The sequence below is a fragment of the Acomys minous genome, assembly GCF_964271855.1.
Source record: "Acomys minous genome assembly, chromosome: 3".
Taxonomy (NCBI): Eukaryota; Metazoa; Chordata; class Mammalia; order Rodentia; family Muridae; genus Acomys; species Acomys minous.
The window spans coordinates 68,040,461-68,057,681 of NC_140485.1; the positions used below are offsets into that span (position 1 = coordinate 68,040,461).

Genomic DNA, 17,221 nt, shown 5'->3' on the forward strand with positions numbered 1-17,221 from the left:
TCGTTGTTAAATCTGTGGAGTCAAGGTTCAGTGCCTTCCAACTGTTGCTGATTTGACTGAAAGTTGACTCTTAACAATTACTCTTCTGTAGATGAATGGAAGAGAATCAGAGGAAGAAAACCTCAATAAATCAGAAATAAGCCAAGTGTTCGAGATCGCGCTGAAGCGGAATTTGCCTGTGAATTTCGAGGTAAGCCTATTTCACATGCACAACGTTGCCTTACCAAATCTTGTTAGGATTCATTATGGGATCAACTTCCCCCTAAAATACTGGAGCAGTATTCATAAGATGACCTTCTGCTCAGGAGAGCAGTAGTTAGTGTTTCCTCCTGAAGGTCCTCACCCTGTAGATCCTAGGGAAGTGAACTGTACCATGCTTGCCTTGACACCTGCACCACAGCACACAGGTCCTGACCCTACCACCACTGCTTTGGAAAACAGCTTCACCTCCCAGATATGTCTCTCTTTAGGTGTGGGGTCTGTCAGACTTGCTATGTGACAAATACCCAATAGGAGTCAGGCACAGTGGTGCATGGCTATAATTCCAGCACTCAGGGAGGCAGAGGCAGGTGGATCTCTGTGAGTTAAAGGCCAGACTGGCCTATAAAGCGAGTCCAGGACAGCCAAGGCTACACAGAGAAACCCTGTCTCAAACCAAACAATCAAAAAACCCTAACAACTACCCAATAGGAACAGACTGGAGATGGGGAGGTTATCACTCAGAGTTTCAGAGGTCTCTGTGAGAGGGGTGGCTTTGCCAGAGCAGGAAGTTGCAGAGGAAACCACTTATGGTATAACTTGGGAAGCAGAGGGGATTAACAGGAAAGGGCCGGGGCCAAGATGTACCCCTTAAAGGACTATCCTTTTCCTCCAAGTCAGCCGTACCTTCTACTGTCCACCAGTTCCCAGGCTGGTCTTGAACTCACAGATGTGCCTGCCTCTGCCTCCAGAGTGCTGGTGGTGTTTGTCACCACCATCTGGCTTAGATTTTTCTTTTCTTTTCTTTTTTCTTTTTCTTTTTCTTTTTTTTTTTTTTGTGTGTGTGTTTTTTTTCTTTTTTTCTTTTTTTTTCGAGACAGGGTTTCTCTGTGTAGCCTTGGCCATCCTGATCTCACTTTGTAGACCAGGCTGGCCTCGAACTCATAGCGATCCGCCTGCCTCTGCCTCCCGAGTGCTGGGATTAAAGGCGTGTGACTTTTCTTTTCAATTTCATGCCTGGTGACTGATTTTTGTGGTAGTGTTTTTTTTGTTTGTAGGTTTTTGTTTTGTTTTGTTTTTGTTTGGAACACAGGGTCTCTAGTCTAGGCCTCAGATTTCCTACGTAGCCAAGCATAGTCTTGAACTCCTTTTTCTCCTGCTTCTACTCTTAACCCTGGGATCACAGAGTGCTCTATGTAGTACTAAGGATGGAACACAGGGTCTTATGCTTACAAGCATTCTACCAACTGAGCTTATCACCCAGCTCTGAAACGTTATTTGTATTTTTCTGAAAATTTTTTTGTTTGTGTGTATGTACAGGGGGTGTGTGCATATTTGTGTGTGTATAAGTATTCATGTGTATGTTTGCATATGTATTGTTTTCAACCACAGGAGCAGTCCATTTTGTTGTTCTTTTTTATGTGTTTATGTATGCATGTGTTCATGCCTGTGGATATCATGACTACTTGTAGAAATTGGTTCTTACTTACCACATAGATCCTAGGACTTGAACTTGGTAGTGTGTAAACTGACAACATAACCGCTCCAAGGTATGGTTAAAAGGAAGGTTTTTTGTTGTTGGTTGGTTTTGATTTTTTATGACAGTTTCTCAGTGTAGCCCTAGCTGTCCTGGAACTTGCTTTGTAGCTCTGGTGGGCCTTGAACCCTGCCTCTGCCTCACTAGTCCTGGGGCTAAAGGCGTGCACCACTGATGCCTGGTAGAAGGGTTCTATTGTAGATAAGAGAACCACCAGAGGCATCAGAGCAGAGAGAATAGTAAAGTGAACATGGCTAGCAGACTAGACCTGCCTTGGAAAGGAGAGAGAAGATAGAGGGAGGACAAAGAGAGTAAGGCCTAAGAGAGGGCTTAGCTGAAATAGGAGGGTTATACAGCCAAAGGCAAGGAGGGAAGCCCATTAGCTGGAGAAGCTTAGGGTGGGGTGAGAAGATCTGACAAGAGCCATGGACTTTGAGATGTGTAACAGGTACCTGAGCTACTGAGGGCGCCTGGAGGCTAGCGAGTGCTTTGGAATGCTAATAGTCAACACTGATAGCCATTTGTTTCTTCTGTCATTGATGAGGCTGCTTTTAGTAGAGGGAACTGGCTTCACAAGATTCTGAGGAATGTTAGCTTTTGACTAACAACAGATTTTGGGACCTGACAGGTAGCAAGAGCCTTTGACCACTGAGATGTTTTGCCAGCCCCCTAAAACTCAAACTTTGTTGTTGTTGTTGTTGTTTTTTTTTTTAAAGGTGGTTTTTTGTTTGTTTTGAGACAAGGTTTCTCTGTGTCTTGGCTTGCAGTTGACTCACACTTTGTAGACCAGGCTGGCCTTGAACTCACAGCGATTTGCCTGCCTCTGCCTCCTGAGTGCTGGGATTAAAGGCGTGCGCCACCACGCCCGGCCGCATCTTATTTTTTAATCACTAAAACTATTAGCTAGGATGATGGCTGGTGAGCCCCAGTGATCCTGCCTTTACCTCCCAATTACTGAGACTACAAGCATGACACCACACCACGCTTTTCTCCATGGATCCTGGTCAGACTCAGGGTACCAGGCCCTTTACCCACTGAGCCATCTCTTCAGGCTCTGGCTTTGTTTTTGTTGCTGTTATCTTGTAGAATATTTTACTTCTGCATTTATAGTGATTCCTCTCATTTTACTTCAGAAAATGCATACTTTTTCTTGCCAGAGTCACCCATTTACCCTTCACCCACAGCCTGGTCGGGGGTGACTCTGGCCAAGGTGGGGTAGAGAACTGTGCGCTTGCCTCCCAGACTAGTTTTGTCCTTGTTTCTTGCTTTAGGAATCAGAGTCTCCTGGTCGTGTAGCTGGTCTTCTCTTGCGGGGAGGCACCATATAGCTGACTGGGATGGAAAGGGGACATTACATAGATGACAGGGCTAGCTGGTGGGTGAAGCTAGGTGAGAGCTGCATCCCAGTCTTGCGTCTCTTAGAGGAGGAAGAAAGCATCCTTTCTGAAGGGTAGTACGGCGTGAGGAGACAGCTCTAGAGACCGAGGGAGCGTGACCTAGATTAAGAGGGAATGTCTGGCTCCCCAAATCCCTGCTCAGGACCAGTCCTCCAATCCTATTAAGTTTGTCAGCTGCCCTGCCTGAGTGTCAGAGCTTTTTAGAGGCTTGTGGTTGTGGCTTCTGGGGACTAGATTGGCTCCCTCTATCTTCCACTTCCACACCTACGTTTAGGAATAGGTAGCGCTCCTGAGACTTCTCAAGCAGCCATCTGAGGAATCGTCAGTGTGCCCCCCATCCTCACTGCCCCCCCCCCCATGATACATTTCTTTTGCTGCAGTAAAACACTGCCTAAGGCAACTGAAGAGATGGGAGAGTGACTTTGTGCTTATGCTTCCAGAGCAGTAAGAGTCCACATGGCTGAAAGGCAGCATGCTGCGAGTTCAGATCTTCAACAGTGTGAACTGCAATAGGATGAGGCTCTACATCCTCAGTGCTGTCCACAGTAATCTATCTACCTTGACCTCCCCAGAGTGCGCCACCAACTGGGGACTGCGGGGACATTTGCATTCAAAAGAGCTCGGAGAGTAGTGATGGAACTATTGTGGTTCATCCGTAGATGGTATCGATTTGAGTATTCCTGCTGAGTAACAGTCAAGTCAGAAGGGTTGATGGCCACATCTGTTGTTAGATTGAGCAGGTCCTGCCTTTTCTCTTGCATGTGGCCGTTAATCTGGCACATTAAACAGTATTCCAGCCAGGTTTTGTTTTTGTTTTTGAAGACAGGGTTTCTCTGTGTAGCCTTGGCTGTCCTAGACTTGCTTTGTAGACCAGGCTGGCCTCAAACTCACAGTGATCCACCTGCCTCTGCCCTGAGAGTGTTGGGATTAAAGGTGTGCGTCACTACGCCTGGCCCAGTTTTATGTGTGGTCTGTCACTTAGGAATCTGAGTTAGGTGTTTAACAGGAGGGCAGTGCTTGCTGGTGCCAACATGTTTACACCAAGAAAGCCTAAGTCATACCCAAGATTTAGTTTGGTGGAGCCTGGGTGTAAGTAGGTGGTAGCATTATTGCTGAGAGGCCAGGTGGGCTGTGAGGTCATAGTGAGCCAACTGCATTTTTATTTGATCTGTGGACCATACTGTCCTAGGAAGGATGCCTGCACGGCTAAATGTGAGCACTTCTGGGCTCCTTTCACCTCAATAGCTGTTTCTTTGACACACTTTGTTTTCTGAACATTTTTTTCAACTTGTTAAAAAACGTCAAATTTGATATAACAGCTTAAAGCAGGATAGTAAGTGTCCTTTGTCCACTGGTGCCGATATCTGATTTTTTTCTCTCTGGGAGAGCACAGGACATCTCAGTGTTAGCCTCCACTGTGACCACTTGACCATGTGGTAGATGTGATGTCCAGATTCCTGTCTTTAGAGCTAATGTCCGATTGCAAAGACTTTTAGCCATGTTGATATAGGAAGCTGAACACTGCTGTAATGTGCTCTCTTAGGTATCTTCTGCCTGCATTCTCTCCACTATCCTTGTGGACTTTTCGCAGCCTTTGTTTTTATGAGCTTGGTGTGTTTGCAAGTTTGTCTTGTGGCTCTTGTTCTAAGGGAGTAGATTCAGGATGTGTATCTTCTGATAGGGTCCTTCTCAGAGCATTGTGCAACACCCCTGTCTGTCATGGGGGTTGTGCATTGGTTTAGGGCTCTATAATTGATATGTTCTTTGCAGGGAGCCTTTCTCCTCTTGGGATGTAGGACCTTTGGGGAAGAATCCCAAGGTGTATCCTTGTTCCCAGGGTCTGGCAGTCGATGAGGATGACCAGTGTCATCTGTGGGGGTAAAAGTCACAGTGACAGTTGTCTCATTTTCCAAGCCGCTGCTCTACCTGTCCTTTCCTCTCTCCTTTGATATCTGCACCTGTGTTCACATGAGGTCCTTAAAGGCCCTCTCCACTTGCACTTCTTTGAAGCTAGTGTGCCAAGCAGTGTTCCCTACCACTTTTAACAAGTGTCTGTCACACTTTCACTCAGTCTTTCCCTCTGACACAGGTGGCCAGGGAGAGTGGCCCACCCCACATGAAGAACTTTGTGACCAGGGTTTCAGTCGGGGAGTTTATAGGGGAAGGAGAAGGGAAAAGCAAAAAGATCTCCAAGAAGAATGCAGCAAGGGCTGTGCTGGAACAGCTGAGGAGGCTGCCACCTCTGCCTGCTGTGGAACGAGTAAAGCCCAGAATCAAGAAGAAAAGTCAACCCACATGCAAGGTGAGAGGACCTTCCCCTGAGTATCCACAGGCAATGTAAGAGCTGTGTGACAGGGACTGCCTGTTGCAGTGGTAGGGGTACTGACCTGGTTGCTGCCCAGTATCACACATGGATACAGTGGATGCTTTACAGATACCACACGAGCCACAGGTTGTGTAAAGATGAGGACACTGAGTGGGTTGAGGAACACATCTAGGTGTCAGATTCCTCTAGGGGTGGACATCACAGCCTGTTGGTCTCTGTGTGGAATGGGTGGGGCTATCTTGAGCTACCTGTAGTTCAGGGTTCAAGGTGGAAGTGGCACCACAGGGCTGAAGGTCTCAGGGTCCACAGAGACTGTTTCAAAAGCCTTTTGGATGGTGAAAACACTGACCCATGAGGGCTAGAGAGATGGGGTAGCATTAGAAGTCGGGGGTGCTGTAGCAGAGGATGTAGGTTCAATGCTGGGCACCACATGGGGCTTACAACTATCTGTAACTGCAGTTCTGGGGGATCTGACCCTTTCTTCTTACGTCCACGAGGACCAGGCACACATGTGGTAATACATGCAGACAAAACACTCATATACATAAGATAAAATAAATCTTTATTCAAAACAAATTGGCCCTTTTTCAGCATCAGGAAGGCCATCCACTCTTTTGTTGTCCTGAAAAATCATTTCCATTAATGTTTGACAAGTGCTATGAGGGAAGAACCCTAGTGTGCCCAGAGACTTGTGAGCCTCCTTTCCAGGGCCTCAGTGGGAGACTTTATAATTTGTAATATTGTTTTGGTTTTGCAATGTTGAGGATTGACTGAGGGCCTCAGGTGTGCTGGCCAAGCCCTCTACCAGTGAGGTGCGTCTTCAGATTGAGGGCTTTACAAAAGCTGCAAGTAGTTCCTGGGTTTTAGCAATTGAGAAAGCTGGGCCATGGATCCCTTTGTGGATTCAGCTAACTGCAGGTGATGGCCCTGATTCCATCCACCCTGTCATTCTTGCCTAGTGTGGTCCCACAGCTTGTTATATGGCATTCCCAGTATGTTAGTGTCCCCAGCCATGTGGATCAGCTTCCGTGATTCCTGTCATCTGCTGACTTTGGATTGGCTGGTTCCTGCCTGAGTAACAGCACACTGCCTCTGCATTGTTTGCTTTTCAGTTACAGGCAGCACCAGATTATGGCCAGGGGATGAATCCTATTAGCAGACTGGCACAGATCCAACAGGCAAAAAAGGAGAAGGAACCGGAGTACATGCTCCTTACAGAACGAGGCCTTCCACGTCGCAGGGAGTTTGTGATGCAGGTGAGTTGGTTGTGGCTGTAGGGAGCCCTTCCCTGACCACAACAGTCCCCGATGGATCAGCTTGGTGGTATGTGCATTTAATTTCAGCACTCTGGAGACAGAGGCAAAAGGCAGGTAGATCTCTTGAGTTCAAGGCCAGCTTGCTCTACATAGTGAGATTCTGTCTCAAAAACCAAACACAGAAACAAAGACAAGAAAATGAGGATCCATTTTGTAGAAGGAAGTTGGACCAAAAGCAGTTTGCCTGAAGTGGCTGATCTAGGCCAGTCTGCACAGGCCAAGGAAGGTTTCCTGTTACTCATTCAGTGTTTTGGCACAGAGATTTTGGTTTTAGCATCCAGATACTTGTGGTCAGGAACAGCTTTAACAAAGTGTGCTGTAACTTGTGCAACAGCCAGATCTAAACAAATACCTGGCCCACACTTTTTTTTTCTTTTTTCTTTTTTTTTTTTAGATAGGATTTCTCTCTGTAGCCTTGGCTGTCCTGGACTCACTTTGTAGACCAGACTGGCCTCAAACTGACAGCCTGCTTCTGTACACCACCACATCTGGCCAGACTATACAAAAACTTACTACAATCCAGCTTAACAAAGTCATCCCATTTAACAGCTTAACAAAGACAGCACATTAGTTCCTGTCGAGTTTTAGGTCTTTTCTTGGTGTTTTATGCAGGTAAAGGTTGGTAATCACACTGCAGAAGGAGCGGGTACCAATAAGAAGGTGGCCAAGCGCAATGCTGCTGAGAACATGTTGGAGATCCTGGGGTTCAAAGTCCCCCAGGCACAGCCTGCCAAGCCAGCACTCAAGTCAGAAGAGAAGGTGACTGCTGGGACTCTCACTGCCAGGTGGCCTAGCTCCCTGCATGGGCAAGCCTGGGGCAAGGCTTCATCTTCCCTGCAGTAAGCAGCCTGCCCCTGGGGTCCGTCCAATTGAGATTAGTGTTTGCAGGAGAGAGTTTCCTGTCCAGTTCACCGTGTCCCAGGAGTGGTTCGGTTAAGTCTCCTTTTCAGTGTTACCTGTGGGCTGGATATGCATTTCTGGAGGAGGTTCTATTGTCTCCTTCTGATGAATAGTTGGGAGGGGAATGAACAAATATGACTGTCATCTGTGCTAAAAGCAGGTCTTGTAGAACCTAGTATTTTTTTTTGCTCCTATGGATCTGGCTTTGGTTTTTCTGGGACAAGATAGCATGGTTAAATAGGCCAAATCTATAGTTCAGATTGGGAATTCTCATATGAATATTATTCCATATTGTCAACTACCTCTGCTAGCAGGACTTCAGGAGAACATCAGCCACCATTGCTGGCTCCAGCCATTGTCCTGTTGGGGTAGACTAAAGTAGGATTGAGTACCTCTTGAGCTCTGGCAGCTTGCTTTATGACTAAGCTTCCTGCTGGGTGTGATGACCCACACCTCTAATCCCAACACTCGGGAGGCAGAGGCAGGTGGATCTCTGAGTTCGAGGCCAACCTGGTCTACAAAGCAAGTCCAGAACAGCCTTTTGTTTGTTTGTTTTATGTGTACAATGGTCTGCCTGCACATACACCCACCAGCTAGAAGAGGGCACCAGATCTCATGATAGATGGTTATGAGCTACCATGTGGTTGTTGGGAATTGAACTCAGGACCTTTGTAACAGCAATCAGTGCTCTTAACCTCTGAGTCATCTCTCTAGAGAGAGAGAGAGAGAGAGAAGGGGGGGGGGAGGGAGGGAGAGAATGAAAGAAAAAGAAGAAACAAACAGCTCCCACTACCTGGGTAGTTAGACACAGACATTTGCCTGTGGAATTTGTATATACATGGATTTGGCTTTCAGATTTCCCATTCCAGAACCATGTAGAGTACTCATCAGATGTCTCCGTGTCCTTTTTGGAAATTCTGTGTCTGGATGGTAATATGTATATCTGCTAAGCACCAGCTGTGACTCTTCCTGGGCCGACCACTTTCAAGTCAGCATCTTCTCCTGGCAGAGTGTTTCTGGTCCTCCACACAGAGCCTGCTCTGCATTCATGATCTGTGTAAATGATGTCATGGCCAGGCATAAGAGCTTGTGTAGTGGGGGTTAATGACAGATCTCAGTGCTTGTCCATGCTCACTGCCATTTTTCTTTCTTTAAGACCCCAGTAAAGAAACCAGGAGACGGAAGGAAAGTAACGTTTTTTGAACCTAGCCCTGGGGATGAAAATGGAACTAGTAAGTGTGGCCCTCTTGTCAATTGATTCAATGTGGTCTGGGTTTGCATGGTTCTTGTGTGATAGTTCAAAGCATTGGTAGCCGCTGCCTTCCTAGAGCTTGGTAGGAAGAGAGGCATTGTAGCTTCTTGGGTGGTGAGGGTGGCTACAGTGACCTATGTGTTCCTCCTCAGGTAATAAGGAGGACGAGTTCAGGATGCCTTATCTTAGCCATCAGCAGCTGCCAGCTGGAATCCTCCCCATGGTGCCAGAGGTTGCCCAGGCTGTCGGGGTTAGTCAAGGACACCACACCAAAGATTTCAACAGGGCAGCTCCAAATCCTGCCAAGGCCACGGTAACTGCCATGATAGCCCGCGAGTTGTTGTACGGGGGCACCTCGCCCACAGCCGAGACCATTTTAAAGAGTAACATCTCTTCAGGCCACGTACCCCATGGACCTCGCACAAGACCCTCTGAGCAACTCTACTACCTTTCCAGAGCCCAGGGATTCCAGGTAACTGCTTTTGTGTGCTCATCTCTGGTCCTCAGGATGACCTTCATAGTTTCTAAGTCAGGTTCTTCCTGCACAGAGTTGCTTGTATAGTACGTGCAAGACCCTGAGTTCTGTCCCCAGTATTACAGAAACAAGAAAGGGTGTGATTTGTCTAAGAGTTTGGATGTATAGTGTGGTTCTGTGCAGGAGAAAGAGTTAGAGGGACAGCTCTAGTGCAACAAACTGGCCTATCACATAAAACTCAACAACCTTGAGTTTTGTATTGTTGGGGAAAGAACCAACTCCAGCAAGTTGTTCTTGGATGTCCACATACATCTACCATGTTCCTAGCCCCTTGCTCTAGAAGGTGAGTGTGGCAGAGTGAGAAATAGGACACGCCTATAGGGAGAGGAGACACTACTTGCCTTAGAAAGCAGCACTTAAAACCTAAGCCACTAGATTAGGAGAGAGCAGGCTTCTGGGCTGGGGAAACAGCAGAGATGTGTTGTTTTCCTGTAGGTTGAATACAAAGACTTCCCGAAGAACAACAAGAACGAGTGTGTTTCTCTTATCAACTGTTCCTCGCACCCGCCTCTTGTCAGCCATGGCATAGGCAAGGATGTAGAGTCCTGTCATGATATGGTATGTGGCCCCAAGGGTGCAGGGAGGAGCTGGCGCATTCTGCTGACCGGTTTATTAGTGGCCCCAGGAAGAGAGACATGGTTCTGCTGTAACCTTGTGACATTCTGGCAGTGTTCAAAGGAGTCGGCACACACGAACTTTGGTGGTCACTTAATGAACATAATGGCACTCGTCCAATTTAGAGAGATTTTGTTGAGCAGGATTCAAACATTTTTTTTTTTCAAACATCTTATTGGGAAGAACCAAAATTTTACATAGTTGTGCTGGGTGGTGGTGATACACACCTTTTAATCGCAGCACCGAGGAGGCAGAGGCAGGTGGACCTCTGAGGCCTACAGAGTTCCAGGAGAGCCAGGGCTACACAGAAAAGCCTGGTCTCACCACCCATTTGTGGTGTCCCTTTCACATTACTGTAGTCTGTTCCCTGTAGTTTGACTATTCCTTCCACCCTTCTAGGCTGCACTCAACATTTTAAAGCTGCTGTCTGAGTTGGACCAACAGAGTACAGAGATGCCAAGAACAGGAAATGGACCAGTGTCAGCGTGAGTGTTTGTGTGGTGAGTGGGTATCCAAAGAAGGCAGTGTTAGTGAGTGAGTGTGTGCACAAGGTGCCACCTCTTCATCCACTTTTGGCTGACTCTGGGGAAGCATTCACCCTAGCAACAGTTTGGCCTTTTCCTTTAAAGGGCCACATGTTCTCAAGGAAGAGTCCTACTTGAACAATTTACTTAATGCTCATAAATTGGTGTTGTGCCTGCAAGTATGTCAGTGTGAAGAGCGTCAGATCATGGAGTTACAGTTATGAACTGCCATGTGGGTGTTGGGAATTGAGTTGCAGGCCCCCTGGAAGTCTTTTCAGCCCTCAGTTATTACATGATTATAATGGGACATGGTGGCACAAGTAACTCAGTACCCATTCTGCCTGCTCTCTTCTGTTCCTTCTCCTAGGGTCACATCTTACTTATATGCCTTAATACTCATTTTTGTATGCCTATGTACCATGTGTGTGCAGTGCTTGTAGAACCAGAAAAGAGTGTTCTGGTGCTAGGAAATAAACCCAAGTTCTCTGGAAGAACCATTTTTGGTACTGCTAGGCCCTTGGGCATGTCTCCCAGCAGGCTGTCATTTTCTTCCTCAGACACAGAATACATGCACACTTCCCTCCCTTATTTCTCTAGTTACTAATATTTTCTTTCTTGTACATATATGTAAAATGTGCTGTCTTTATGAATACAGTAAGATCCCATTACAGATAATTGTGAGACATTGAACTCAGGACCTCTTTCCAGCTTCTGCCAGTATTTCCTAGGATGACTATTATCATAAATGGGAGCCCTTCATTTGTAAGTTGCATTTTGGATGTTCGCTTTTCAGTATTCCTGCCATTGTCATTTCTTCTTCTTAAAGGTGTGGGAGGTGCTGAACCTTTCTGGCCACAAACCATTATAAAACTCAACATATATACTGAAAATACTGAGAACTGCTTTAAAAACTCGGAATTTCTGATAACTCCAGTGGGCCAAGACATGATGGATAAAAACGTGGCAGCGGTAGCAAAGAAGATGAAACCTTGGTTTTGCTGGGCTGCTAGCGACAATGCTGTGCTCTGCCATTCATCACGAGACCAGCACCTCCAGTTCCTGATTTTGCATTGTGACAGTTCAGATACTTTGGGAAATCCTGGGCAGCCACACCAGAGGGGCCTTAGAGCGGCCACGGAGCTAAAAGCACCAGAGAAAAGCCAGTGCTTCCTACCATGCGTAACTGACTTGGCGAGCTCAGCCCTGCCACATGTAGCACCCACAGTAACCACTGCTTACTCTTCAACAGTGATGCCTGTTAGTTTCATTATTTCCTTTGGTTCATATGACACTATATAATTTTCATTTCAGTTTCTCAGTTGCATCTACTTACTAGCACAGTTTAGAAACTAGTCCCAGACCGATGCTATCAGTCGTGTAACTGGCAAAGATCACAATCCTGTTTGGTGATGCATTGTGTGCCTCTGGCTTGACCAGTTCTGGACAGTTCTTGACTCCCTTACCCCCTTGTATAAATTGGTCGGCTTAGGAGTTTTAAACTTTAGGTGATCAAAGATGATCAAAGATTTGGTCCTTTTTAACAAATGAGCCCTGACCTTTATCAATTATTACAGAAATTGTCAATAGGTATTACTCTTGAGGAGGTAGTTTGGTTTTTTTTTTTTTTTTTTTTTTTTTTTTTTACCCCCCCTTAAAACCACACTACAGGACACAGAAGACTACAGGCTGGTGTCCCTGGTGTGTCCAATGCAGTCAAAGTCCAACCTCCATGTAGGGGAAAGGTACCAGGCTTCCTGGTGCTGTGCTGCAGTGCACAGATGCAGGAAAGTCAAGTTGGCCCTAGTGGAAAGCTTTGAGCTCAGCCCTGCTTCCACTCTTGGCTTAGCTGGAACCTTTTCACCCATGGAATGTAAGTAAACTTAGTTTGTGTCACCAATAAATGGTAATACTAAAAAGTTTTTTTGTTAATTTATTCCCCCCCTCCCATTTTTTTTTTTAAAGAAGAGAATATTTGTAATGCTTGTGATTCTGTCTAGGTAAAAATTTGAAGATCTAAAATTTCTTTATATTAAACTATTGACCAATAAACAGCTACTAAGAAAGTCTTTTTCCAGTGGTAACTGAAGAAAGTGGTGATGTGAAGGATTGGATATGGCAAAACTAGAGAAGCCAGGCTTACTGGTTTAAGATTAAAAATAGGGATCCATCTTTAAGTAAGTTTGTTTGACTGTGCAATGTATGTATTCATCTACAAAATGAAAAACTGCCACGAGCAGGTAGTAACCTGAAGCCCCAAAGTGCATGCGGGCCTCTTATATTTCCTTGAGCATGTGAAGGCCATTCTGATTCAACCTAACAGGGCTTATAGGAAGACAGGTATCTTGCCAGATGCTACACCACTGAACATACCCATAACAACTATTAGCTGCCTATAGACTTGGGGGTGGGGTGTAGAGGCCCTTACTCCTCAGTGACAGGGGACAAGGGACAAGCAGATGCTTTGAACAGTGATATCATTGTGCAGAATGGTATGCTAGTCTTGCTATTTTCTAGCCATAGTCCCCAAGTTACTTGCCATATTGGTCTCAACCTGGGCTGCTTCTGTTACATGGGCTCCCCACGGCCGTTCCCTTTCTCTCTCTCTCTCCTCCTCCAAGTGGTCTCTGAGCTTGAAAGGTCTCATAACTCAGGATAGAACAACTGTTAAAATAGTTTTCATTAAAATAGTTTTCATTCGTGCCTGATTATCCTGACTACGCTTTCAGAAGTATTTTAATGTATACAAAATGAAACATACACTTTTACCCACAAAGCTAGAGAACACTGCAGATTTTAATTTTCAAGACACTAAACATTACTTCCAAGTCTAGGCATGCTGGCCACATGGAATGCTTTGATAGTCCTTTTTTTCTCCGCTTTGGTTTTTTAAGACAGGGTCCTGGACTCACTTTGTAGATCACAAAGATCCGCTGCCTCTGCACCCTGAGTGCAGTAGTCTTATTCTTACAACAATAAAATCAATAAAAAGGGAGAGAGTTTCCTTCTTTGCTTGAGACAGGCTTTCTCTGTGTAACCCTGGCTGTCCCAGAAGTCAGGGATCCACTTGCCTCAGGCGTGAGTGCTGAGATTAAAGGTGTGGGCCAGGCCAGGCATGGTAGTCGGGAGGCAGAGGCAGATCTCAGAGTTAGAAGACAGCCAGGACCAAAAGAGAAAGGGGGTTTGGGGGGGGGGGGGAACAGGGCGGGGAAAACAACTACATCAGGCCCAACCAAACCAAACTAAATGAAGTCCAAAATACATGATTTCATATGCTAAATTCTCACAGCAGGAGAAGCCAGTTATCAATTCACCACATAATTTTTAGCTAGCTCTAGTAACACCCACCCCTCAAGCAACAGACAGGTGTTACCATAAAAGGACGAAAATGAGAGTTTCTCTATGTATCTGCAGTTGTCCTGGAACTGCTCTGTATATCAGGCTGGCCTCCACAGCCCAGGCCATGGTCAGTTTCTTAAAGACAATCAAGGCTAAGAGACAAAAGAGGCATTAGTGCATTGCTGGTTTTGGTCTAAGCATGCCCTTACCAGGGACACAAAGGGAGACTACCAGCAAAACATGCCCCAAGCAGGGAAATGGATAGGCAGCCCAGGACACTGGAAGGAGAAGAGACTCAAGTGGGAACTACAGCAATTGACATAAAAGACCTTTCAGAGGATGCAGAAGTGAAAAGAACTAAGCCAAGTGTAAGTCGAGCAGATCATATCATACCTTTGAACACTGAATGAGTGTGCGCACAGGCTGGAGATAATGGAGGGAACATCTAGTGGCTCTCAATTGTCCGTAACTCTTCAGGTTTCTGAGGGCATGGTGCATTCCCCACACAAATGCATGCACTAAAACTAAACTACCTGTCTTAACTGGGTGGTTGTGATGTACACCTTTAAGCCCAGCACTTGGGAGGCAGAGAGAGGCAGCCACATCTTTCTGAGTTTGAGGCCAGCCTGGTCTGCAAAGCAAGTCTCGAAACCCTGTCTCGAAAAACTAAAACTTACCTATTTCAAGCTGGCCTTGGTGATCCTCCTCCTCTAGTGTCTGGCAATGATAGGTGTAAATGCCATGCCTGGTCTTAGAGTCCTGGATTGATGATGTACAGTGCCATGCCTGGCATGTAAAGATCAAACAGGGAGCAGGTGCACTCGTGTGGCCAAACCTTATTTCATATCAGGAATTATCAGACCACCCACAAGATGGCACAGAGCATATAAGGTTGGTACCAAGTCAGAGATGGCTTGAGGCTCATACGATAGGAGAGAACAGACTCCCACCAAACTGAACTGTCCTCTGAAGCCCACAGACAGTACTGCACCCCTACCACCACCCTAACCCACTGCCATGTAAAAAGGAAAGAATGAGACAGTAAGGGAGATGCAGGGACAGGATAGGTAGAAATATCTGCACTACGTGAAGAGATAGGGGGAAAGGTGCTGATAAAACTTACGGCACACACAGAATGATTAGAATAGATGCCATGTTGATTATAGTAAAATGAAACAAAAGGGCCGAGAGAGTTAGCCTGGTGGGAGTTTCTAGGTCTGATTCTTAGCATTAGAGGAAAACAACAAAAAACAAGAGCAGACCAACCAAATGAAGCCAACAAAAGAACGTCCCAGGGCTGGAGAGATGGCTCAGCAGTTAAGCAGTTGCTCTTGCAGAGGTCTCAAGTTCAATTCTCAGCAATCACATGGTAGCTCATAACCATAGGAGTTAATGCTCTCTTCTGGCATGTAGGTGTACATGCAGAGGGAGCACTTGTACACATAATGTCATGAGAATGCAGGGTTAGGGTAAGGAAACTGGATTAACTGTACCTTCTGGAAATAAACAGTTCCCAGTGTGAGGATGCTTATGAAATAAGCCCCATGATGCCCCAGGGTGGCGCTCATGGGCTTTAGAGGTAGGAGCACAGCTGGCTGCTGCTATGTGCATTGCCCTACCATACGGATGGCATCATTGCCTTGACACCCTCACAAGCAAGCATTAAATGCTTAATGGTAAAAAGTAGGAAAAGTATAAAGACTGGGGGGAAACACTGTACAGTTTGAAACTATCAGGGCCAAGGAGATGTCTGAGTTCTTATCTCTAGGACTGCGGGTGGAGTCAGATCATGGGGTCAAGCAAGTCTAAATAAATACATTTGAAATTTTTATATTAAAAAAATGAAATTTTTATATTTTAAATAGTCTATTTGCTAAAAAGATGGAGACAGTATCAGAAGGAGAATGGACACAGAGGGATACTCTGAGGGATACTGTGACATTTCTCTGTATTTTTCTGTCACAGTGATAATGAGACTCTGCTGACAGCCTGGTCACCACTACACACACCAAGTGCAGCTCTCAGTGCTGGGTCCCACAGGTGCTCTGCTTGCAGCTCTGTGTATTAGTTCATTTTTTGCTTGCAGCCATGCTGACAATGAGTAACAGCCATACAGACAATAAGAAGACAAGGTCACCTGCTATAGCTGACAGCCACTGCACACTCAACCACCTCTATTTGTCAGTGTGCCCCATCCTCTTCCAAGCTAGGAATGGAAGTCAGGGGCCTTGCGCAGACGAGGTAAATGGTCTACCACTGAGCTACACCCCTAAGCCCTGCCTACCGTTTCTTCACAGTATCTTTAAAATCCAGACTTCAAAACTTCATTGGAGACAGGTATGACAACAAGATACATTTAAACAGGGGGCAACTAAATCACCTAATGCAGTTGTTCTCAACCTTCCTAATGCTGCCACCCTTTAACACAGTTCAAGCTGTGGTGACCACCAACCCCAAATTTTGTTGCTACTTCATAAATGTAGTCTTGCTGTTATGAATCATAAATATCTGAAATGTAACCTCCAAAGGGGTCGTGACCCATAGATTGAGAAATCCTGTGAATAAAGCCTGACAACATGAGTTGATGCTGAAGACTTGAATGGTAGGATAGAACTACACACACTTTTGTTATAAAATGCAATAAAATATACCAAATAGATAGTGTGCATAAAGACAGTCCTTTTAAGCTGTCTTCTGAGCTCTACAGGAGCTCCATGCAGAGCCCACACACCCATAAAACAAAAACCACTAGTTAGAAGGATGAACTGAGTCAGTCTGAGTGGAACCTGTCCCTGTAACTACTGCACCTGTGGGATATGTTCTCCAGAAGATCCTGCAAGAGCCAAGCTCAACATTAAAGGGACTCAGTGAGCTCCACCCATATACTGTCATCTTCCCACCTTCCTGTCTTTTGAAAGTTTATGCATAAAATGGGGCAGAGGCAGGTGGATCACTGAGTTTTAGGACAGCCAGGGCTACAATAGAGACCACATCTCAAAAGCAAACAAACAAAATTTTAATGCCAAAATAACTAAAATTTAATGTTTCCATTGCTGTTTAAAGAGCAACATAAGCAGCAATGGACTCTAAAACACAAGATGCATGCTGGAGAGAAAGCTCAATGGTAAAGACCACATGCTACCCTTTCAGAGGACCTGGATTTGGTTCCCAGCACCCAAGCCACAACACTCCCAGAGATCTGACGGCCCCAGCAGACACCTACACACATGTGGTATGTGCACATGTGCACATTTACAAAGGGGTCACAAAAGACAAAATGGTAGA

General features: G+C 45.8%; 1 protein-coding gene across 7 annotated transcripts in view; it reads left to right on the top strand.

Moving 5' to 3' along the window:
- The window catches only part of STAU1 (staufen double-stranded RNA binding protein 1), a 43,731-nt gene extending 31,210 nt beyond the window's left edge, over positions 1 to 12,521 (top strand). For 2 of the 7 annotated variants that reach the window (XM_084777188.1, XM_084777184.1), the window contains 9 exons: positions 92 to 190; positions 5,204 to 5,434; positions 6,571 to 6,714; positions 7,387 to 7,533; positions 8,831 to 8,906; positions 9,079 to 9,398; positions 9,897 to 10,019; positions 10,476 to 10,561; positions 11,427 to 12,521. In XM_084777188.1, the coding sequence (XP_084633314.1) occupies positions 92 to 190; positions 5,204 to 5,434; positions 6,571 to 6,714; positions 7,387 to 7,533; positions 8,831 to 8,906; positions 9,079 to 9,398; positions 9,897 to 10,019; positions 10,476 to 10,561; positions 11,427 to 11,442 (1,242 nt within the window). In that variant the 3' untranslated portion in view covers positions 11,443 to 12,521. Of the gene's footprint in view, positions 1 to 91; positions 191 to 5,203; positions 5,435 to 6,570; positions 6,715 to 7,386; positions 7,534 to 8,830; positions 8,907 to 9,078; positions 9,399 to 9,896; positions 10,020 to 10,475; positions 10,577 to 11,426 lie in introns of all 7 variants that reach the window. The other 5 variants (XM_084777189.1, XM_084777190.1, XM_084777185.1 and 2 more) reach the window with 5 other exon arrangements.
- The last annotated feature ends 4,700 nt before the right edge of the window (positions 12,522 to 17,221 follow it).